Genomic DNA, 25,699 nt, shown 5'->3' with positions numbered 1-25,699 from the left:
GACGCCAGCCACAGTGAATCGTAGGTATTTGCTATGTTTGGGGTGTATAGGGATATGGAAGTAAGCATCTTCCAGGTCCAGAGAAGCCATAAAGTCCCCTTCGTTGAGGCAGCACAACACATCTGTTAACGTCACCATCCCAAAACTCTTTTTCTTCAGAAACTTGTTGAGCCTGCGCAAGTCGAGAATCGGGCGCCACTCTCCCGATTTTTTCTTTACGAGGAAGAATCAAGAGTAGAATCCTTTCCCTTTTTGCGAGACTGGAACTCTTTCTATTGCATTTGTGCGGAACATCTTTAAGGCTTCTTTGAACAGTAAATGAAGGCAGGGGGGACCCTTGGGTGGGGTCGTAGGTGGTTTCCTTAAGAACTCCAGAGTGTGCCCTCTTCGAACAAGGTCGAGGACCCACTGATCTGATGTGATGTTTTGCCATTGTTGGAAAAATGCTGAGATCTTCACACCCACAGGGAGGGGAGAAGGTTCGACTGGCGTCTGTCAAAGATCATTGTTGTTTATTTGAGTCGCGGCCTTGATTGCTCGATCGCCGGCGTCTGCCTTGATGAGAGAAATTGCTTGAAGATGATTGCCTGTACGACGACTGGGAATAAGGCTGTTTGTATTGAGACTGGTATTGTCTGTTTTGCTGATTGTGGTAATTTCCTCTCAAGGAAAAACCAAGACCCCTAGATCCTCTCAAGGATCCTCTCTTATATTGCAGGGTACCCAACGACTTAGCCGTGTCCGTGTCTGTGTCTGTTTTGATGGTCAATAAAGCGTCATCTATATGCTTACCAAAGAGTGATTCACCATCGTAAGCCATATTAAGAATCTTAGTCTGCCTCTCCGATCTAAAAGAGTTTGCTCTGAGCCATCCCTGTCATCTGAGAACAACAGCTCCTGCTAGCCGCCTAAAGTTAGTGTTTGCAATGTCTAAGGCGCAGTCAATTATTTCTGATGCAGCCTGTTCTCCTTCGAGCACTATCCTTCGTGCTTCCTGCTGACGATCTTCAGGTATCAGCTCCAGAATTTCCGATATCTCTGACCACATCTGGCGGTCATAACGTGCCAAAATTGCCAGAGAATTAGCTGCCTTGATGGACGATGCAGGGATGTATGTCGTTACAACGCATACTTTTACTCCGCGTACCATTACAACGCGGTATTTACAACGCATACCGCTACAACGCATAGCGCTTTGGGGTGCTGGATAGTGGTAAGTATAATTTACTATTCTAACTCCAGTCCCCGTGGACCCTAGGGAAGGTGTTGGATAGTAAATTAAACTTACCTCTTATCCTAGAGCGCCCCCCAGCGCAATGCGCTGTAACGGTATGTGTTGTAATGCCCGCGTTGTAGTGGTAGTGCGGAGTAAAAAATGCGTTGTAACAGGTGAATACCCGATGCAGCATTGGTGGAAAACTTTTTTCCTATCAAGTCCAATCGTCTGCCCTCTTTATCTGGTGGTGTAGAGATTGGGGTAGACAGATTTTTTTACCTCTGCTGTGCGGCCTGCGAAATTACAGAATCAGGGCGCGGGTGACCCAGAAAACAAGATGGAGCATCTGGTGTTGCCCGATACTATTTCTCGATTCGAGGAAGGACTGCAGAAATAGAGGCAGGCGCCTTCATAATCTTAAGGCCTTCCTTCCAGATGAAATCTATAATCGGTATAGCCCTGGTGATTCTCCTATACCCTTCTTTAAAGTCATGAAGAAAACATTCCCACTGCTCAATAGTGACCAGAAGTTCAAACCGCATAGCACCCCTTTGCATGATAATATGAAAGCCGCCAATATCCTCCGGTGGTGAGTCAGATGGTTGCGGTATAGGAGGCGAAGACATGGGGATTACCTATTCATCCCAAGGATCTCCAGGCACATCATCATGAGGCAATTCGACTTCTTCTTTCCATCTTCATCTGAAGATGAAGTATCCTGATTACCCTGTAGTATTGGCTCTACAATGTGTCTTGGTGAGGCAGGCTCTTGTGACGGTGGTGGTGGCGTAGGTATAACTACGGGTACAGTAGGTACAGTCGGAGTAGAGGTTGTAGGTGGAAACCTCTGCCGATAATCGGCCAACATGGCTTGTAAATCCTGAATTAATGAAGGAGGAAGATGACCTGTGTCCTCCGAACGTGGATCCCTAAGTGACTGTCTATGATAAGGCATAGACAAGTCTTCTTGGTAAAAATGTTCATGGAAGCCATCCTCTTCATCCTCTTCCTGACATTTTATCTGTAACTCTGATGGATGGCGTGCAATCCCAAAAGGGCCTTCCTCCTCATCATCATCTTCATCAGAATCTTCTTCCTCTACATATGTCTCTAAGATATGTGAAGGTAACAAAGGGGAAATGTTGGTATACTCCTGTCTATGGTACATTTTCAATTAAAAATGGGTATACGTAACAGGTGATGCTTGAGATCCTTGAGGTAACACAGACCAAGATTTCACGGGTGGACTTTTGGTCATAAATGAGCTCTTCGTCGACATGGGCGTCTTGACCAAAGGTGCAACAGCCGACTGTGTCATAAATGGGCTCGTCGTCGACGGGCTTGTCGTCGACTGAATCGTCGTCGACGGAATCGTCGTCGACGGTGCTGCCGTCGATGGGCTCTTCATTGACGAGGTCGCCGTCGATGGATTCTTCGTCGACATGGCCGCCGTCGAAGGACTCTTCGTCGACGGGGTCGTCGTCAACGGGATTACCGTAGACTGAACAGTTGTCGACGGGGTTGCCGTCGACGACGGGGCAGTCGTCGATGGGCTCTTCTTCGATGGACCTGCCGTCGACGGGCTCTTCGTCAACGAGATCTTAGACGTCGACGGGCTCTTCGTCGACGATGACTTCGTCGCCGAGAGGGTTTTCGTCGACGATGACCTCATTGATGGTACTGTGGTCGACGGGATTAACGTCGACGAGGTCGTCGCCAACGATTTTGAAGAAGTAGAGACTGAAGCAGATTCTTTAACCCCAGAAATTTTCTTAGAGGCCGAAACTTTAGATGCCACTATCGGAGAAGTTATAGCTCTAGTAGATACCGTAGTAGAAGAGCTTGAAGTAGAAGAAGTCACAGAGACTGTGTGAGAAGACACCAGTGAAAGAGTCTTGACCTGGGCTTTACTCACTGTTTTAGTTGCTGAAGACTTGGTAGATTCTGAAGGCGGAGGTAAAGGTGATCCAGAAGGAGGTGAAGACGACCTCCTTGTGTGATCTGAAGCTCTATGAGAGGATTTATGATGTTTTCTCCCCTCAGGAGAAAAGCTGTCTCTGGATCTGGCTCTTTTGCTGGAAGTAGAGGCCCTGTCCTCATCATCTGTAGAAGACAATTTGAGCCATAAGAGAACTCTTGCCTCCCTGTCCCTGCTGGTTTTGGCAGGGAAGGTTCGACAAATCCTACAATCCTTTACAAAGTGATTAGGATGTAGGCAGTAGATGCAGTCTTTATGCTGATCATCTACATGGACCCTCTTTTTATCACAGGTCCTGCAAGCCTTGAAGTGAGCTTTCTTTTCAGACATCCTGAAAGAACAAAGAAGAAAAAACTGAGTAGGCACTCAGGGAGACTCCGTTCACCACCACATGAGGTGAAAATCTGAGGAGAACTGCCTCTGCTGGGAAGGTTCTAGAGGGTGCTGGCATCTGATTGGTTGCAGCTGTTTTCAGCTCTTTTCATATAATGAGGTAGATAGGCTACTAAACTTTGGGCCTTTTGGGCCTACTGTCTTGTCAGCCTACTACAATCTTATTCTAAGGCACTGCTTTTATATATATTTTTACCGTGGGACTACCGCCTCGGCGACGGGGAATGATTCAGGCAGGTGAATCTATGAAAGTAAATGTATTAGTTGAAAGTGAATTAATGTTATGTGGATTCATAAAACTTACAAAGTGCATTCTTATTTTAGCTGAAATTCGTAGGCATAAAAACGCAAGTCCCTGAAGATTCTCGTTTCAGAATTACCAGTTTGAATTTGATGTGTGCTGTGAAATCTGTTCTTTCCTATGTTTTGTGTTGTAGGTGAAAGAGCTCTCTTGTTAGATAGAATAATGTTTTAATTTTACTAGCTAGGCAGAGAGAAAAGGTTACAATTGTGTGGCATGAGACGATAAAGGAAGGTCATTGCGTTTCACAAAGGAGAGGCCTGAGAACCAAGGGCAAATTGTAGAGAGAAAGGTATACCGTCGACATCGTGGAAAAATACCTTCAGGACTGTACTCAGAGAGGATGGCATGATTTGAACGGCACCATGGGACTGCTACCTGTGGATAACTGGGTGTTGGAATTAGGGATAGTACCCCTCTTCTTTCTTGCCTTCAGAGAGACAGCATCTTAAAACAAGCTGTCTTGGTAGCATTATGTCACTTGACCCATTGCTCATGTAGGCGTCTTAGAAGGGCTCCATGTGCTGAGACCTTTTATTCTTTCTGAAAATGCATAAGTAGGGAAGTCACCTTAGTGTTAGAATAGAGATAGATTTAATGCTTTTAACTCAGCACCCCTTGATGCAGGGAAATCTGGACTCATGCTTCCTGATTTTCTGCTTCTCTATTCTTGAACTAATTGTGTTGTTTATGATGCACCGTCTAAACTGGATGCGCAGATTTTGCTTCAAATTAATACGTTTGTATTTCAATACCCTTATGTTGAGGTGTCTTTATGTACAGTTATTTTTGGCTTTGTGATAAAACTAACTAACCTCAAGTAGTTGCCCTCGGGTTATTATGTATCTATGAGAGTTATTGGCTAATTGATAATTTTCCTAACAGCTTTTCTCCCCTTTACACTTTCATGCTGCAAAAAAGAACCATCAGAGTGTGCCTCAAGAACAGGTCTACATCTTATGGGCCCGGTCCTTTTATGGGCATATTATCTATTGCAGAAATTCCAAAAATATTAAGGTTTTTAATTGTAAAACTATTTCCTCTATTTTGAGAAACAGTCCAACCAAATGTTATCTAATTACAACGTTGATCACCATGATGTGACTATGGATGATATTCTCTTTTCTCCATTTATTATACGAAGACAACTCACACACTTTCTAGTGGCGTAGTCAAAATGACTTGCAATGCATCGAAAAATCATGTTAAAATTTTAATTTTAGCTCAGCCTGCTTTATCCCCATTTCTTCTAATGATTTTTTGCAGTCAAACTAATTCAAAAACATCTCACTTGTGGGTCTAGTCTAGAACGTTAGAAAGATGACCTCCTTTGACGTATCTGAGGAAAAAAACCTTGGGCCTCATTTATGAGAAATGACGCATCGCTGCGTGAAAGCAGCGATGCGTCACTTCTCAGTGCGCACTCCTTGCGACATTCCTGATGCGTCATATTTAATGTATGACGCATCATGTCGCAAGGAGTTACAGATACGTCAGTATTTCTGACGTATCTGTAAGCGCAAAAGTGACGCATTGCTGGAGTGTGTCACAAAAGTGACGCACCTCCAGCAATGCGTCCTTTCACATGGGGCAAGCCCCATGTGAAAGGGCCTGCGTCCCTCTTACGCCTGCTGTGAGGCAGGCGCAAGATTTTGACGCAACGGCGTCCTAAAAGTGACGCAGTGGAATCTCATAGATTTCACTGCGTCACTTCTACGACCGTTCCTTGCGTCAATACTCCCCCCTTGCATACATTATACCTGGCGCAGGTATAATGTGGTGCAGGGGTTTACAAAGTGACGCATCTACCTAGATTCGTCACTTTGTAAATATGGCGCAACAAGGTGCATTTTTTACGCCACTGGTGCGTCACAAAAAGTGACGTACCGGCGGCGTAAAAGTGACGCACAGCCTCATAAATGAGGCCCACTGTGAGGGCACTGAGGGGGTCATTCTAGGCCAGTTAAGCCATGAAATACAAGACCCAATTAAAAAGAGCATGTTTTTAATAAAATCAAAGGAAGACTAGAATGATCACAGGTATATACATAGTTGGCGATTTTAGACATCTGGAATTTCCCCCATATGTGTCATCAGAGTTGGATGAAAGCCTGTTTAGCCTTCAGTTTAACTTTTTAAGATAGCATGGGTGGTTGAATTTTAACAGGTTTTTCATATTAGGCTTTTCCTCTATCTTAGATCAACGTAACTGAAATTGAACCTGATGGGCTCAGTGTTCATCTTTTATGATATCCTTGACATGAACCTTGCAAGACATAATGGGGATGCAGGGTTCTTGTTACATTTTAATTCTTCAAAAATGTTGGAAATCATCACAGACAAAATCAGAGAAAGGGATATCCTTTTCACCTCATTATTTTGTTGTTGTCATGAAAGATTGTAATAGTTATAAGAGTACAAAACTTACCATTTCCAGATAATCCGCATATCTCACAAGTTTTGAAACTCGAATTAGCCGTAACATAGACATTACTCTATAAGCATGTAATCTTTCAAGTGTGAGTGATTCATCGAAAGGAGTAGAATAACCACTGCATTTAAACAAAAATAGGATAGTAACTATTAGTAGGTGTCTGCTTAAAAAAACACATAATTTAAATGGGAATTGAAAAATACAACATTAAATAAAGCATCACACAACAGATAATTAAAAAAAGGAAATGTTGTTTATTATCCTAGTTCTACATCATTCATTGAAAGCCCCACTCGTGTGCAGTGATCCAAGCATACTTAAGTTTCAAACAATAACATATCCAGTTAGAGAAGGTAAAAGACAAAAGACAGCCAGCATGGCAACACAAAACTTAAAACCTGCTGCAAAGGGAGAAGATAACCCCACAATTAAGACACGAAGAAAAATATGTCCAGATGCTGCATGTATAGTGATACTAAAAACATGTGCTGCTCTTTTAAGGAGCCAGCAACTTCCATATCCAATCACACTTTGTAGCAGCAGTTGCCTCACAGGCTCACTTCTTTGTGTGGGACGAAGTTACATTCGATCTGACCAAAGGTGTATTTGTCATGTTGAAGGAGAGACTGGGCATGTGTGAGAATCGCTCATGACTTCAATAATTATCTCTGTGATGCAGAACTTCGATTACAAGTGAGCAACATTTCCTTGTGCTTCATAGACACTTGTTATAAACGTAGAATAAAATAGCAAGCTTGTCCAAAAAGGTCCTTGGTCTCTAACTTAAATGGCAAAACAAAATCAGACGTCTTGGAACGATTCTTACCCAAACAAGATTTAATATCAGGATCAGAAATGATGATTCTGCATTTATTTCCTCCTTATTCTTCTCAGCAGCCATATAACAATGTTTTTACATGAAAACGATATTTTCCAGCGTGGCACAGGAAACAGAACTTTAAAATAACCTCTAAAATAATCTTCTTTGAAGATGCTCACGTTATCTTTCTTTGCTCCTCAGCAGTTAATCAAAGACCAGTTCTTTGACGGGGTCATTTAAACTCCAGTGGCAATTAGAATGCTGCCAGTGCAGCAGAGCATTTCTTCCAAGAGTGCTTGTGTTGGCACAGCGCAGCGCAGAGAAATGTAGGTCAGTGGCACCAAAACCAAGAGTGTTTTCTCTCGTTGTTTGAGTTTAATTATACATTTATCCTACCCAGGCATGTCACACCTCATATGGCTCGCCCATGCAGGAAAAATCAGCATGTGCCCGAAGTAGATTGGGCATGCTAACATGCTGACAAGGCAGCTTGTAGTAGATGGTAGTCACGCCCTAAGTTTTAAGTTCAAGTTGTTGGCCCCGATGAGACTACTTTGTTGGGAACTTAGCAACTCTCCACTGCTAAATGAAGCAGGCTTGATTTATGGTTGTGATCCTGCTCAGTCAAACCCTAAATGAACCCACAAGTCTTAATTTGCGAGACGATTTCTCTCCTCCAAAATCTATGAGAAGCACTGAAACTTATAATACTGTGCTTTTGATGGACGAAAAGGAAAGAAAGGAATAGATGGTCTGGTTGGAGTCAATTCTTCTCAGTAGCAAAAACAATATTATTGTGTTGTGGTATGCGAACAGTTGCCTTGTGATCCTTTGGAATACATGAGCTTGCAGCTCATTAATAAAGGAAGTAGTTGGGGGGAGCGGAGGAGGAACGCTGCCTAAGGCTGGTCTGGTTTGTGACAAGGACAAAGGAAAATGTAAGCAACCCGATGTGTCAGTGTCCTTTGTGTCAGCAGAGTTAAGATTTTAACTGTGTCAACGAACTGAGTATATGGGTACTACTTCACCAGCCTAGACCAGGCCACTTGTCTTGGAGGCAATAACAATTATATGATTTTGGGGTACGCTTAACAACTCTAATGAAGGTGGGTGATTGATGACAACAATTCTGCATTGTAGGAAGGTGTCACTTTTTGCATGGTTACCCCCCACCTTTTGCATGACATCTGATACAACCTGACTTAATGTGCCCTGGGTCCTTGCCAATCAGGCTCCCAGGGCTTGTGTTCTTTCCCAAAACTGTACAATTGTACCTCCAATTGGCATATCTCTGGCCACAGGTAAGCTCTTTGCAAAAGATTCCATGGGTACCAAAGGCACTATGACCAGGTAAGGCCTCTAAGGGCTGCAGCACCTATTGTGCCACCCTTAGACGCTGCATGTCAACACCCACACACTGCCATTGCAGGCTGCATATTATGGTGCAGAGAAAAGTGAAGAGTCGACATGGCACACATCCCTGTCTGCCATGCCTACAGCCCACTGCCTGAGGCCTAGGTAAGCCACCCCTCCAGGAGGGTGCACTAGACATCAGGTGAGTGTGCAGTTGTATAAGACCTGTACCCCCACAGTGTCTGTCTATTCGTAGACATTGTAAGCGTAGTAAATCCATAAAGAGTATATGGGCTGGGGGTTGGTCATTACAAACTCCACCGCTCCATAATGGCTTTATTAAAACCTGGGAAGTTTGGTAGCATACTTCTCAGCACATTAAACCCATACTGATGCCAGTGTGGGATTTAATGTAAAATGCACTCAGCGGGCATCTTAGAGATGCCCCCTGAAAAACAACCAGCCCTGGTTTGGTTCCTGATGTCTGCCATATGCCACTCCATACACGTTTCTGAACTCTTGGGTAGGGAGCCTCCTCTCTCTGGATCCAGAAACAAAGCCCATCCTGGGCAGAGGTGTCACGCCTCCTCCCCCAGGATGGTCTGGGTCCACAAAGGGGAAGCTTCAAATACCTGCAGCCTTTGTGAGCTGTCCCTGCCTTTTGTTGCCCCCAGCAACTGGCTCCCACTTGTTCTGTCACTCACTTTGGGCAGGAGAATCAACGGGAAAAACAATCTAAGAGGGAGGTGGGCCCATTTTTGCCACCCAACCCCTCAGGTAGGAGGGGCAAGGTTAATCACACTTTCCAGTCCCCTCCATCTCAAAGATGAGGGGACCCAAACAATCAGGAAGCGGCTCTTGCCTCCTGTTAGAAAGGGGGGTCTGCAATTGGCAGGTTGTTACCCTGTCCAAGTAGGGACCCTTTTTCTTAGTTAGGATAAGGGGGATACACTTCTAAAATACCCCCTACTCACCCCCTGGTAGCTTGGCACACGCAGTCAGGGTCATCTCAGAGGCAGTGTGTAAAGCATTTGCACATATCCAAAAGTAATATAGTGATTACTCTACAAAAGGACACCACACCAGTTTTTAAAAAATATCCAATATTTTATCCGTGCAAAACAAGACTAAAAAGGATAAAAATCCACCATACACTTCTTAGAAGTATCAATAAGCATAAATAGACTTGAAATACAGTTCCTTGAAGACAATAGCTCAGTTCGGGGCTATCACGGCATTGTGAACAACAAACCCAAACAGTTCTGGCTGACTGCAGCATCACAGGCCAGCTATGATGTTGGGAAGACCCCCAAAACAGTCCCTTTAGAAATGCAGGGTGTCTGCAGTGATCTCCGAAGAGCCAGCATCGGCAGGCATTGGTTCTGGAGGTTGTGCCGGAGTGGTCGGGCCCTTGAAGTCACTTGCGTTGCAGTTCGAACTCTGTGCGGTTGAAATCAGGAGTACTGGCATCGGCAGGCATCAGAGCTGCAATGCGAAATGCAGCGGTGCAGCATGCGGTGCCCTCTGGTCACGGTACAGGTAGCGGCTTGTGATGCCATCCAGTGGCATCTATGAGACCAAGGCTCCGGTTGGAAGTGCGGCAGTGCTCAATGATGTGCTAGCAGGTCATGGTGCAAGTAGCAGCATCTTCGCCTCTGAAACGCTGTAGTCGGCTAACAAACCGGAGTTATGGTGCCGGCAATGGTAGGCCAAGGTTACTATGTGGGACGGGGTGATGCGTCTAGTAATTTACAAGTGTGCCTTCAAATCATGGTGCAAAGACCCGCGTCGATGTTGGCGTGGAGTAGAGTCATTGGGGATACCAGGGCGGTGGTGCGAAGTGCGCTGCCAACAGGTCACGGTGCAAGCAGCAACCTGGGTTGCGGAGCGAAGTGCAGTAGTGCCCTCTGCGGTGCCTTCAGGACACGGAGCCAACAGTTGTTGATGGTGTCGGATTGCTTTTTCTTCTGTTGCAGCACAAAACACAGTTTCCAGTGCTGCCAGCAGATTAACTTAAAGTCTTTGCTGTTCGTAAGACTTCTTGAGCAGGGGGCAGCTCTATCTCAATCCCTTGGAGAAACTCAAAGAAGATGCAGAAAGTTCAGTCCAGTCCTTTCTCTGCCCAAGAGAGAAACAGCCAATGCAGGCCAAAACAGCAAAGCACACAGCAAAGTGGTAGTTCCTCCTCACAGCTTCTCCAGCTCTTTTTCTTGGCAGGTTCCTTGATCCAAAAGAGTTCTCAAGTCCTGAGGTCAGGGCCCCAATATTTATAACACATTTACTGTTTGTTCTCTTTGTGAGCACAGTCCAAACCAGTTCTGCCCTCTCTGGCCCAGCTTCACTACCGGAGGTGGAGAATACATTGAGCAGAGGAGACACTGAGTATGCAGGTGCTATTGAAAATTCCTTCCACCACACTAAGTGCAGACCAGCCCTATTCAGCCTAACTATTAGTCACCAAAGAAAGGCAGGACTCACCTGAACGTCCCTCTGTGACTGTCTACAGTGAATGCACACCCCCAGCCTCTGTCACTCCAAAACCATACAGTCAATACACAAACAAGCAGAGACACACAGAATGGTTAGACAAGAAAATACCCACTTTCCAAAAGTGGTATTTTCAAACACATAATATAAAAATCATCTTTGCAGATAGATATATTTTTAAATCCTGAGTTCAGGAATACAAAACTTGATTTCCCTATCTTGTACCAATTGAAAATTAGGGCTGTAAGAAGTTACAAAGCAACTACCGTGTTAGCCTATGGGACAGATAGCTGGTCAATAGTGTAAAAATGAAATTGGCAGTATTTCGCTATCAGGACATGTCACACACACCAGGACAGGACCTACCTTTGTCATACACTGCACCCTGCCCATGGGGGCACCTTGAACCTACCTGAGAGATGCTTTACATGTAAGAAAAGGGAAGTTTAGGGCCTGGCAAGTGGGGGCACTTTCCAAGTCGACATGGCAGTAAAAACGGTGTGCAGACACTGCAGTGGCAAGTCTGAGACACCTTTGAAAGGCAGCTTGTGCTGGGTGGCACAATCAGTGCTGCAGGCCCACTGGAAGTATTTAATTTACAGCACACTGGGCAAACACAGTAAGCTATACTAGGGACTTAGTAGTAAATCAAGTAAGCCAAATATGGGCTCTCCAATTCATAAACACATTTTTGTTCAAACTATTCTGTTTATTGAACATAATGTCACAATGCAGCATCAGTATTGCACAGACACGTCTTACTGTATATAGCAAGTGGTTACAGCCAGGAAAACATCTTGTACATTAAGATTCTCACTGTCCATCTCATCTAGACTACCCCTCCCACTGTTTTTTGCATGAATGTTGGCACCCCCTGCATTGGGCGGATTGCAGATATTCCCCTTAAACTAATTCCACTTGCCCCACACCTTGTCCCATTTACGAGGGCACCTTCTATTCTTATAGAACTCTACCTCAGCGACCATGCACCAGTCCATATCTCGCACCCAGTCTTTCAAAGTTGGCATCTCTGCCACCCCCATCTACGGGCAATATTACATTTTGCAATCATGAGGCCCCAGTAGTTCAAAGTTGTTCAGTTTGATTTATGTCGGTTGACTCCCATACATTCAATAGGCACAATTTCGGGGCTAACGGGATGACTCCACCATAGGCATCTGTCACACACTTGATTATTTTTTCCCAATATGCCTGGATCAGGTGACACACCCAGATCTTGTGGAAGAACTTGCCTACATTACCACATTCCCTTTCACACCCAGCATCATCTGTCTTACCCATTTTGACCAGTGTGGTGCACATGATATATGATCTATGTAGTATTTTTATCTGCATGAGACGCAGTCATGATGAAATTTCCACTTCCCGGGGTGATGCAAGTGCCTCTCTCCAGCCTTCCTCTTCCATGAGCCCTATATCTGCCTGCCAGTGCTCACGAGAGTGAGGAAAGAGTCAGGCAGATTATTGATGATTTTTTTTGTAAGTTAGGGATACAGCTTTTGATTGCATGCAATCAGTAAAGAGCCTGTCTTCTATTGGTGATGCCTCCAGTATATCCCCCTTCTTGGGACCTCTTTCCTGAGGGCATGTCATATTTGGGACTATCTAGAAAGTTATTTCTCAGAGAGTTTGTACTCTTTCTGTAGTTTTGAGAATGGTATCAGTTTTCCCTTCGCCCACAGATCCCCAACCCATGAGATGCCAATATTGTCCCATTTGTCAAACCCCTGATAGCGGCCCAGCCTACCCAGGCATTCTGCCACCATAGGGGTGGGGCAAACTTCACCTTGTCCCCCCATCCAAGGTATTTGGTGACTTTATGCCAGATGGCGACCGTTTGTGCCATGGGCCCCACCAGTGTCTGCTTTTTGGGGCTTGTATATAGGGCTTCACTGTACCCTTCCTACCCCCATCAACAACTCGTCCATATGATACGACGGACTACTCTGCTCTCGGTGGACCCACTTATTTATGACTACTCATCAGTAATAGGCTCGGATATTGGGCAATGCTATTCCTCCTTCATACCAGCCCCTATAGAGTTTGTGCGTTGCTATTCGAGATGGCTTCCTGTTTCAGAGCAGGCCCCTGATTTACCCATCTATGGCTCTAAAGTACGCCTCAGAGTCTGCAAAGGTCGTATTTTGCAGAACATAGAGGAGTTGCAGCAGTGCCATCATTGTGAATAGCGCACTTCCCAATAGGGAATACAAAAGGGGTGGTGATGGACGGAGCATCTGAACCAATCAAACATTCACACCCAGTCAACAGATCTGGGTTTAATCCATCACCGTTCAATAGGGAAAGCAGTAAAGCACGCCAATGTTGCATGTCTCCCCTAAATTGAGCCAACGGGGCCAGAAGATTGCGCTAATGAAAAAGGTTTTGACATAAATTCCTAAATATGTGAATCCTTCCTCTTCAATCTTTGACTCACAGCCTGAAGGCAGGACAGGGGCAAGGGGAACACCACCGACTTGGACCAGTTGGTGGTGTATCCTGAAGATCGCCCAAATGTGGAGCAGATCTGGAGTATTCTGTCCATAGAGGACCGTGGCGACCACATATTCAGAAGCACGTCATCCGCATAGAGCGAAATTCTGTCATCGTGCCGTTCTGTCCAACGCAGTCCACAGATAATTGAGTCGCCCAGTATCCAGCTTGCCAATGGCTCCAAAATCATGGCGAACATAATGGAGGCAGCGGGCAGCCCTGCCTTGTTCCCCGGTTTAGCGAAAAGGTATTTGATATTCGCCCATTTACTACCACTTGAGCCAAGGGTGCGTTATATACCAGCCGGAGCCAATCAATGAACTTTCCCCCAGACCCATTTGCTCCAGGACTGCAAACATGTACGACCACTTGACCATATCGAAGGCCATACATGCATCTAACAATAGTATCGCCGTGTCTTCCTGAATGGATTAACTACGGCCCAGGGCTGCATTTAGCCGTCTCAGATTAAGTGCTGTATTCCGTCCAGGCATGAAACCAGATTGGTCCAAATGCACAAGTTTGGTCACCACCGGGATCAACTTCCAGGCCAGAACATGTGCCAGGATTTTGACTTCTAAATTAAGGAGGAAGATTGGTCCTCTACTGGCTTGCCCTTCTTATGTATTACTACAACTGATACTAGTCTTTGATCCTGCGGTAGCAAACCTGCCTGCCAGCTTTCCTCGTACATACTGAGGAGGTGCGGTGCCACCTTAATGGCAGTCACTTGAGGAGCTCAATTGGTATGCCGTTGGGGCCCACAGCTTTACCGGACTGAATACTGCTAATAGCTTCACTTATTTCCTCTGCTGTGAGGTCTTCTTCAGGCAAATTGGGATGTCCACCAATAGCTCCTTAGCAGCCTTAATCAACCCTATTGCTTCTGGGATGTAAAGCTGCGTATAATGGGCTGGGAACGCCTCTGCAATTTCTTGTGAGTCTCACAGCCAATTCCCTCCCACTCTCTGAATTGTCGTAACCCATTTGTCTGCCTATTCTCTTTTGTTAAGCCAGGCCAACAACTGCCGGCTCTATCTCCAAATTTGTAGATTCTGTGTTGTGTCGCACAAATTTTACCTCTGGACATTTTTCCCCCAGATTTTTATACTCCCGACATTTTATCTCTAGGGCATACCTAGTTTCTTCATGCATGGGGTTGGGGGACTGCTCCAGCGCTAATATATCTCGCTCCAGGATCTCAAGTGGAGCCCTTTTCTTCTTCCCATGCCCGACCATAAGGACAAGTGCTTGCCCCTTTAATACATTGTATGCCTCCCAAATAGTCTGAGAAGACCGGACCGGTCATAAATGTTCTTTAAAATAGCAGTCTGGAAGATGGCAACCTAGGATGCAGTAATACCTCGAGGCTCCCCGCTCCGGATGCCCCATTCCGGCTGTTTCTCAGCATAATATCCCCGGTTATGTGAGGAATTTGGCGGGGAACAGTGTAGAGACGGGAAGCTATGCTAATGGGCAGTTTGAGGCAGTGAGGGGCATCAGGAAAGTCGACGCTGCGGTCAGAGGCCCATAGCCGCTAAATGGCGGCTGAGTAATACGGGCACTGAGGAGGGTGAGACTGCGCCCGGCGTGAGGCTCCTAGAGTCGTGGTAGCTCATCGCCGTCTGCCGATCGTCAGCCCAGAGGCGCCGATTGTGTGGGGCAGCAGCGATGAAGCAAAAGGCAGCTGGCGGAGCGTGACGCAGGTAGCTGGTGGAGTGCTCCACCACGGAGGACGCAAAAATGTGTGACCCAAACCTGGACGCCACCTCCACTGAGCTTGCCGGGAGAGATTCGGGTGCCTGGCCCTGGTGTGCGCCCCTTGGTGCAGAGGTGAGGAGCGGCTATTCTGCAGCGGCGGAACGAGAGGCAGCGAGCTGAGTGCAGCGCCGTTGGTTGAGGCTGCCAGAGGGTCCCACTGAGGCAGGCGTGAAAATCGAGGCCTGGGCGGCTGGGCCTAAGAGACCGGATCTAGCTGTCACCTCTATTGGGACTGTTAAGAGGGACTCTGACGTCTGACCCCGGTGAGTGCCCCCAAGCACAGGAGCGAGGAGTACACATTGGCGTCCACCAGGGGGAGCGAACACAGGTACCACTTGGCAGCGGAAGGGGACGCGAGCTCAATGAGGCCGCGGGACAGTGGGGAACGGCAGGGAGTGCAACACGGCGCAGGCAGAGGACTAGGGCGGGAGCGGAGACCCCAGACAGAGGCCCCTGCGGGAGTGACGGCCCGGGTGAGCCCAAGTCATCTCAAGAGCCTGAGGGGTAGAGGCCCGACCTTAGGGGGCAAAGGGCCCCAACCCTACCGAGTGCAGAGGCAGAGGCTGACCGGCGGACGGCGTAGGGGCACTAGAGGAATCAGACGGCCGGCATCTTGGCCGAGCACCAGGAGCTCTAGAGGCTGGGGCTCCCGGGATTGGGGATTCGAGGACAAGCCCATTAGCCAACCTTGCTTCATTGCCCGCTTCCTACGCTTGGCGCCAACACAGTGGTGAGCTGATGCCCCCACCTACATAGTGACCAGCGACAGTGGCTGACCAGGGCAAGTGCTAAAGTACCAGCAGAATCAGGCAGAGGTGCTCTGCGGTCCTGAAGAACCGGGTTTTAGAACCCAGCGGCGCCAGGGGAAACGCCCCATGTCTTCGAGTTCTCCTGTCTTGGCATACAGAGACACGGGATACTTCTTGGTGACGTCAAAGATCAAATTTATTGGTTGCAACCAGGAACAGAAGTCTACGAAGCATGACACGGGTGGTTCGCCAGAGACTGCACTCTCATTGTTCGGTTCTGTTCAATTTCGTATTGCAAGACATGGTCTTTTATGCCAAAAAATACGCTTCAGGCAAACATTCCTTATTTACAGTTGACCAATCCCATGTGTACACGACAAAAGCATTGCATGAGGACAAGCCCATATTACAGTTGTCCAGCCCACCATCAATTACACTAGAAAGCCCAACATTCTTACTCGAACAGGCCGGACGGACCCATAAAAAAAGACCTCAACCCAAACCATAAATAGGCCATAAAAGAAGGAGCAGAAACAGATGAGAAGCAAGATAGAAGGGTGTGTGCATGTACTATAAAGTATGTATGTATGTATGTATGTATGTGTGTTCTTATATAGCGCTCGACTTACCCTAGGGCATCTCGGCGCTTGCCTTGGGAACCCGTCCTGGCTTTTCCCTGTAAGATAACTCGTACTAGGCATCCCCAAGGTGAAAGCCAGGCATCCCGCCGCAGGGGGGCCGTTGTGGAGATTAAGCAAGCTAATGCCCAGAGTTGCAGAGTGTGACCCGTGATTAGAGTGGGCACCGAAGCGAGAATTATCGAGTCCGTGGACAATTGGGCTCAAGACCCTGCCGCGTCGGGAATTGAACCCTGGTCCCGGGTCTGACCTCTGCTTCAGGGTATGCCTCCTCTAACCAGTGAGCCACACTTCTCCACCCACCCAAAATCTCGACAGACGATGACTACACCCCCAGCACTGCCAAAAACCTGCACTTCAAGATCCACACCGACCCCAACACCACCCTCGGGGGCACCCTCATCTACAGACCTCCCGGACCCCAACCACAGTTCAGCGACTCCATCGCCGACTTCATCAGCACACACGCCCTCGCCTCCACGGACTACATCCTCCTCGGGGACCTGAGTTTCCACCTTGAGAACAACAACGACCCCAACTCCTCCACCCTGATCGACAACCTCAGCAAACTCGGACTCAGACAACTCGTCACAACACCCACTCACTCCGCCAGCCACACGCTTGACCCCATCTTCTCAGCAAGCACCCACGTCTTCTTCGACTGCACCACCGAACTCCACTGAATCGACCACCGCTGCATCCACTTCACCTTCCGGCAACCCACCACACACCACCGCACCCAGCAGGTGCCTTGCCGCAACTGGGGCAAGATCACCGAGGACCAGCTAAGCACCGCCCTGGCCCAGAGCCCACCCGCTCTAGTCGCTCTAGTCAATCTAAGCCCAACATTCTTACTCGAACAGGCCGGACGGACCCATAATAAAAGACCTCAACCCAAACCAGTAACAGATGAGAAGCAAGATAGAAGGGTGTGTGCATGTACCATAAAGTCAGCGATGTCCTGCTCTTTGATCTCTATCTTGACCAGCTGCCAGCAAGGAACTGGCCTAACAAGTTTAGCTTCAGGCAATGGAGTTAGCTTGCTCAGGTCACACAGAAGTCAGCTAAAGGTGTACGTGTCCCAAGGACTCGTTTGGCCGTAGTCATCGGCCTATGTGAGGGCAACCACAAAATGGCTGCCGTACACAAAATGGAACCCAAAGGGTCAGAACAAAATCCCTAATTTCATGGTGAATACAGCACTCGAACATGATAAAAACACTCATGCATACCACACTCGTCATTTGCGGTCCGCTGTTACCAAAATCGTCACGATACGACGACCTTTATGAAACGGGTTCAGAATCCTTTTGCCCTTACATAGGCAAACACCTAGACTCACGTCAGTCTGAATCCAGGTCTATATTCATCAAATCATCAAGATGTTGCTGTAGCATCATCCTATTACTTAGTACGTCTCTCCGGACAGGTCTCCTTGCACACGAGGTAGCACAAAGGCCACATATAGAAGGAGCACACTGTACACAAAGACAGAACAGGAAAAGAATGGCTAAAACCATCCCAATGATAATCAGAATCTTCCATCCCCAGGTGGATAACAATCCCCAAAACCATCCCATTAACGACCAATCTCCTTCGTCCACATGTATAGACTTGGAGATCTTGTGCAGCTTGGAAATGGCTTGGTACACTGTCGGAGCATTGTCTGGAATGAAAACGCAGCAGCTCAATTGAATCAATTTGCATACCCCTCCTCTATCTGCAAGTATGACATGTAATGCAACTCTGTTCTGGAGAGTCATAAGGCGATCCGACTGGAGCTCAGCAGTCAGGTTACTAAGGGCACCGGCAGTTTTAACTACGGTGGACTCAACCACTCTCGTCAATTGCCGTATGTTCCTGCTGTTAACCATAGGTCCCCAAAATGGCAGAATACCCTTCAAGAAATCTCCTAATTCTTGTCCTGCAGTATCTTCCTTACTGAAGACACCTCTAACAACTCTTGTCTTGTGGTAATCTGCCACAGCTGTATAAGTAGGAAGCAACAGGAACGAGACAAAACATGTGCCCGAGAAATCAGGGGGCAACCATGTGTACGCTCTATCATAACAGAAGAAATAGGTACCCTTAGCTGCTAGAAACGATGGGGAAGTCTGGGACGCAAAAACATATGTCTCAGTGCAGATACTCTTCCCTAACTGAGCTCTCGGATTCTTGCCATTACCTTGCAGACAAAAATGACCCTGATGGGGTACGATCCAAATCGGAGAGGGTCTTTTCGCTCACTGGTTCTCACTCAGAATAACTCCATATCCAGTCACGTTCCATCCAATATACGCTAGTGTCTCATCTTTCGGGATTGTCTCATAGGAACTAGCTCCTCTAATCATATCGACTATTCCTTTAACTAGAGCACTATTCTTTGGATTGTCTTTCGCAGAACGTAGGGGGTAGACTTCACGAGCATAGATGAACATCGTTCTGTATGCCCACACAGAACCATTATTGCTGAATGGCAAGACCAGGTAAGGAATACCTTTATCAGTAGTATGGGGCATACGACCATACACCCAACAGTTAGTCATGTTCACTACTAGCTGGTGTTGGTGCAGAAGCTGAACAAAGGAGTTATTAACAAATTCCAATCTTCTAATGGATTCATGTTCAGGCAGAAGATGAAAAGAATGCGAAGAAACAGTAGACGAAGGTATGGGTTGTGTAGTGGGTGCAAATGTCACTTGAAAAAAGACTATAATATATCCCATCAAAAAGATCATCAAGCTAAGTAACATAAAAAGACATAATATCAAAAAAACACTTTCTACTCATAATTCGGCACATTTTGCTCTTAAAACTCATTTCTCCAACAGGTCTCTCCATCTCGAAAAACTCCATCCTCTAACCGCGCTGCTCACGGCGGTTGGGTCTTCCGTGCTAAGGAATGCGTCTGTCAGCCCAGGGAACGCCCTAGGACCAACCAGAACCGTCGACCTTATGTCTTCGGCTTGCACTCCCAAGTCTTCACACCGTGACCTTACAGCTGAATCCGGATGGCGGTTTGAAAAACAAAAATCAGTCAAAACAGTTTCTCAGATGGGAGAGCTGAACTTTCAAAAATAGCAAAGAAAAGAATTTTCATTTTATTAGTCCCACGACTCTTGGTCGCAAATTATAACGGCCTTTGGGGGGGCGGAGCTTGCTGGCGTCCATGCCGGACGTGTAAGCGCAGAGCTCCCGGCTAAAGCCCCGGAATTATCCTTCCACCACATCCTCACGGTGCCGGAATAGCAGCTTTGGAGGTGGGGTGCTCCCCCACTGTTCATGGTGCACCTGGGCGGACTGGACACGAACGGTGCGGCTGCTGCGGAGGGTGCTCAGGAGGAGGCCGTGTGGTGTGGCGGACCAGGCCTGAAGCCGCGACCTTGCTTGGTGGTGCGTCCCGCCGACGTCGCTCGACGTGCGGCCAGTGCGGCGCAGTGAGACCCGGAGACCCGGACCTGGCGTCGGAGGGTGGAGAGTCTGTCCCCGCGCCTACCGACGCCAAAGCAGCGGCAGCAGACGACTGTGTCGGCGACTTTGCTCCTGGATAGGGGAGGCTGGCGGGGCTGCTTCCAACTGCACGGAGACATTCCTGACGATACCCCGCCTTAACTCCCGTCCACATCCCGCCCTCCCGACCTGCCTGTGCTTGGTGGCCCCCCGGGCGGGCGCAGTGACTCTCCAGACAGCGGACGCGCTGAGTGGGTCCCGGTGGCCCTTCGAGACCGGAGGCTGGACAACATGAGGCCGTCGGCCTGTGAGTAGACCCCGAGGGACCGGGCAGGTGCGTGGCTTTGGGGTGTGATTTTGAAAGACCATGCAATAAGGTAACAATGCAGCGCAACCAGGCCAGCTAATGAGTAAGAGATTTGGGTATGGCTAACATGGGTAGGCAAACCCACAGTAACTTCCACCACCCTGGGGGCGCCATTATAACATCCTTAGTTTTAAGATATCCCCTACAATGAAAGCAAACACACAGTAATCTCCATCACTTTGGGGGCGTCATTATAAGACTCTTCGTTTAAAAATATCCCCTAGAATGAAAGTAAGCATGGGCGGAAAATCCGTTCCGCTCGCGGATTTTGCGGATTTTCGGGAAATTCGCAATCCGCGAGATTTGCGAATCTCCCGCAAAATCCGCAAATCCGCGAGCAGCGGATTTTGCTCGCACTGCTCGCACTGTTCGCGTGAGTTCGCGCCCCGCGAATAAGTGCAAAATTGCAGAAATACGATCTTAGCAAAACTGAAAGTAACTACTTACCAGGTTCAAAAGTTCAGGCTCATCATTAGTAGCCATTTCCTGTAGTGCTTCCTGAGGGGCCCCTCCAGAGTTCAGTTGCCAGTTGAAACTATTATGTGACCCTGCTCTGAACCTCAGAATAGTTACACATATGCCACAAAGGTCCTGAATTACAGCTAAGGGAGACAAGCAGGAGCCAGGCTGGAAGTTAAAATCCATTAATCAGCCCCTAATTCATTATTGTCAGTTGGGGCAGGGCAGGTGTTGTAACTAATTTTGCAACAATGAAAGCACTTAGCAAGTGCAAAAGATCACTAATCAGGGCGCACTAAGGAAGCAGGTGCCAGCTAAAAAAATATTCTGTGACACATTAATCAGCCCCAAATTAATTCAGGTCACTTGAGGCAGGGAAGGTGTGCTTTGCTTTGCCGAAAATAATGTACACTGGACAACCAGAGGGTGTGGTGATGAAACAGAGGGTGGCATGGGTGGGCCAGAGGGTGGCATGAGTAGTCAGAGAGTGGCAGTGATGAAGAAGAGTGTCCCAAACAGGCTGGACACGTAGAAACAACAAGTTCGCAAAACTTGCGACCCGACAGGTAAGTTCGCAAATTGCGAAATTGTAAAAACCCTCGCGAACTGGCAGAAACACGGGCGAACACAAAAAAAAAAAAATCCGCAAATTCGCGGGAATTCGCGGATTTTGCGGATTGCGAATCCGCAAATCCGCAAAATTCGCGAACGCGAGATCCGCAAAATTCGCCCATGCTTAAATGAAAGCCCACATATTGGTATGAGCAAAGACTCTGAGCAAATTATCAAGAGATGTACTCTAAAGAAGACAGTATTAACGCAAAATGTTGGCAAATAGAGGAGCATTGACAGAAAGTCAAGCTGACAAAAGTAAATCTGAACTGCAACAAGACCATTAATATGTACTGTTGAATAATATTATAAGTGATGTACTGATATAAATATATCTACCAACAGGACCGCAAGGTAGAGGCAACCATCCAGTGCCTTTATAGGAGAGAAGCACATTATAAAAGTCTTGAAAAAGATGGCCAAAATCCAATGAGTCCATCGAAACGCGTCGACGCCCTTCCTTTGCACAATTTAAAAACCCAACTCATCCCATGAACATTGAAAAAACAAGACAAGTCTGGGTTTGAGCTATATTGCGGGCCTTAATGTGCATAAACTGTATGACAAATTGTGAATGTCTGCGTCTTCCCTTCTCTCCCTTTTTCCTACTATCTCACATCGGATGAATTAGAGCTTGTGTGTAGACTCCCTTTCCCATATTGGTGTAATATTGATGTTTAGATAGGGTGTGTATGAACTACAGGACGAATATTTAATGATGTCAATAGGAATAGTGTAAAGAGTGACAAACTCTGTTTTAAGTTTTGTGTATGTGGTTTTTTTAAACTTGTGCCAATATTGTTTTAATAAACTTTCTTACTTTTTATATACATTGTTGTTTATGTTTATATTGTGATCAATTTGAGTCTTGTGTCCAGATCAATATTTGGGCCTAATTCTCTAGACAATTTACCAAGGGAAACTGTTGAATTCTACTATTTGGCTTTGGGGTGTGCCCGCACTTCTTGACCAGGGCTACTGCTGCAATCTCCGCCTCGACTGCCCCGTTGAGAGCGTACGTGAAACTGGCCTTGGACCCTTGGTGCTTTTTTGCAAGGCCCTGCTGGCACATCCCTCCGCATTTACATGCCGCCATTTTGGACGTGGACCTGGTGTTGCGGCGGCCATTTGCCCTCTGCATGGTGGTGTCAGTGACGGCGCAGCCGAGATACGACGAGTGGGAAGGACGTGGCGACTGCGGACGGCTGGAGGAAGGCGTGTGTCCTGCATTCGAGGTACTTTGTTTGAACGCTGTGAGGCTGTGGGACGTCGTGGATTTCATACCTGGTGCGCCAGAGGTCTCCCCAGCTCGCTGGGCAGTGCACGTGGGAGACGCATCACCCAGGACTGGCGGCCTGTCCGGGCACTGGGGGCCCTGGGAAGAGCTGTTCCCCGCTTGTGCTGTGTGGTGCGAGTAGCCTCCCCTGCCCTTCTGCTATAGGGTGCCCACTGGGTGCTGACGCCTGGAACTTGGGGTACACGTGGAGGCCCAGTAGTACCTGAGCCAGTCACGGCGACCTGCGGCCACCTGCGGTGAGGACTGCTTACATGTCCACCAGACTAGCCATGGGCAAAAACGACAGGTCACAACCCAAACTTACCTTTGAGCAACGCCGGATCAAGGGATCCGAGATGCCGGCCCCGGCGGCTTCCCCGAAGGGAGCAACGCCTGAGAGCTCCATCTGCTCAAATATTCGCGAACTTCTGGTCGCAATGGAGAAAGGGATACAAGACAGCATCGCGACAGTCGGGTCCAAAATCGACGCCCTGTCCTATCGCATGGACCGCATGTCGGAACGCGTGGACAAACACGCTGAGCGCCTTGACATGGCGGAACGACGACTGACCGAGGCAGAGGAAGCCCAAATGGAGTGGGATAAGGACCGCAAGCAGTTCGGCAGGCTATTGCAGGAGTAAAAACTTGCATCGAGACCGCTTATTCCTTGCAGGCGGCCGTAACGGAGTGGACGAGTTTAAATAATAATCGTGCTGTCCTCCATTTTAACTGTCTTTCATCTTCAAAACTTCCTCATTCTGCTGCAGCCTTTTCTGTGTGCTACTCCTGCTTTTCTCCAGAAGTGACACCTACTTTGCCACGCCGCCTTGCACCAGGAGAAGCCGCCACCGCCGAGAGTCACCTCGCCACAGAGAACCGTGCCGCCGCTCCGGGAACCACAACACCCGGCAGGCCACGCGGCGGCACGTTGGGTGACGCGCACAGACAGCGCAGACAGCGCCGACGGCGCCATAAAGCAGGGCGAACCCCGGCAGAGCGGGGGAGACCACAGGACACCTACTTTGCCACGCCGCCTTGCACCAGGAGAAGCCGCCACCGCCGAGAGTCACCTCGCCACAGAGAACCGCGCCGCCGCTCCGGGAACCACAACACCCGGCAGGCCTCGCGGCGGCGCGTTGGGTGACGTGCACAGACAGCGCAGACAGCGCCGAGGGCGCCATAAAGCAGGGCGAACCCCGCGTCGCGGGATGCGAGCGGGACGCCTGGGGCTAAGCCCGGGCAAAGGGCGGGCCCTCTACGGCCCTCATCGGCAGGAGGAGGCAGGGGCAGGGCCAGAAACGCTGCAGGAATTATTTCCGTGATCCATCCCTCAAGTAAGACTTGCTGTTGCAAGACTCTATTAACTGTTCATATTTTTTACACAATATTAAGTTTGTTTATACTCTCAATTATGCCTAAAAAACTTGATGAAGTCCCGCTAAACGCTATTGACAATTACCTTGTTCAGACTGTTAAGACGATAAATATGCAGAGGAGGGAGTCTTTGGGGTTGAGTCAATCCCCTGACCTACGATGTTTGTCCCCTTCTACATCTGTATCTATCTTGATTGATGACACCCAGCTGCAAGAAGCTCACAGCGTGGTCACTACTACTGATATCACCTCCCAAGGAATACCTGGTACACCGGATAATGTAGCCCCGGCCTCTGAAGGACCCAATGCTGAGGCCGAGGGCGACACAGATATTGACACTGAATTTGAACAAGAGAAACAGATTCGTGTTTCTGCGGATGAGCAGTCTCCTACTGGGCACGCCGCCAGGCCAAAAAACGACTATGCACTAAGAATCAACCAAAGCGGGGTGGGTTACGCTCAGGGACAAGACGGAAGAGGGCTACTACCCCAAAATCCAAACAAGCTAATATTGTTGAGGATAAACCAAATTATACTTTTGAGGAGGCTTTCTTTGAAAAAATCGCAGATTTCCTCGAGATAAAAATTAACACTATTATCAAACCTCTAATATCCAAAATTGATAAACTTCAAGCAGAGGTTAAGAAGCTGGGTGGACTTCATAATTTGGTTGCAGGTGGTGTTGAAAACATAACTACGCTAGTCACACATCTGAGTAATAACACTGGGGGAAATGTTGTTGTTGGAGGTGATGTGGGCAACGAAGAGGGAAACCAACTGCCCGGGGAGAACTCATCACCACATCCACCAACTTTGACTGCTATCAATGAGGGTCCCACATTAGTCAATATTCCAACACACTCCACCCCTTTGGTCAATATTCCCCCAGCACAAGCACAAGCTCATTCAACGGACCCCCTGCAATTCATAGTTGAAGCCACACCTGTGGTTTTAGTCCTCGCAAACGTCCCCCCGCTGGAAGGGGGAACAGTGGAAAGCCCCACTTCTCTTTGCAGCAAAGCCCTACATTGGCTAACTAGTAACATGCGGCTAGCACCAGGGGGAAAGCATCATCTGGCAAGTGTAATCAAGTCAGCAACCAGGGTTCCCTGGCAGGGCAATCGGCCGAAAAAGTTTAAAGGGGACTGTGTGGCAGTGAGCTTCTCAAATCAAGACGTTCTTCCGAATATTCTTGCGAACATATTCGCTCCCCAACGCAGACGGGGTACTGTGGTTCCCCTAACTTTAAAATTCTTTTATGGGGAACAGCAGAATGTTACTTACCCAAGGACCCCTGCCCTAGGGTGGGACAACAACTGGGATTTGAACTTCAGATGGGGACAAGATTCAAGGCATAACGTAGCAGCTCATCGTCATCAACCATTACTGTTTAATCCAGTTACACAACCACTTGAACTGTTCAATCGCTATGCGCCGTTATCTTTCATGGAACAAAACGATTGACTTTCTCCAAGACAAGATAGTGATGTAGAAAGACCCCAGCCTGCTCTTGGTCC

General features: G+C 47.8%; 1 protein-coding gene across 1 annotated transcript in view; it reads right to left on the bottom strand.

Annotated features, from left to right (window-relative positions):
• LOC147708080 (potassium/sodium hyperpolarization-activated cyclic nucleotide-gated channel 1-like) overlaps window positions 1–25,699 on the bottom strand; it is a 1,712,518-nt gene that overhangs the window by 1,180,067 nt on the left and 506,752 nt on the right. The window contains exon 4 of the mRNA XM_086926862.1: window positions 6,317–6,440. Coding sequence (XP_086782988.1) covers window positions 6,317–6,440 — 124 coding nt within the window. The remainder of the gene's footprint in view (window positions 1–6,316; window positions 6,441–25,699) is intronic.

The sequence above is a fragment of the Lissotriton vulgaris genome, chromosome 6 (genome assembly GCF_964263255.1).
Source record: "Lissotriton vulgaris chromosome 6, aLisVul1.2, whole genome shotgun sequence".
Classification (NCBI taxonomy): domain Eukaryota; kingdom Metazoa; phylum Chordata; class Amphibia; order Caudata; family Salamandridae; genus Lissotriton; species Lissotriton vulgaris.
The sequence above is the reverse complement of the archived record's forward strand: the minus strand, read 5'-3'. Positions and strand labels throughout refer to the sequence as shown.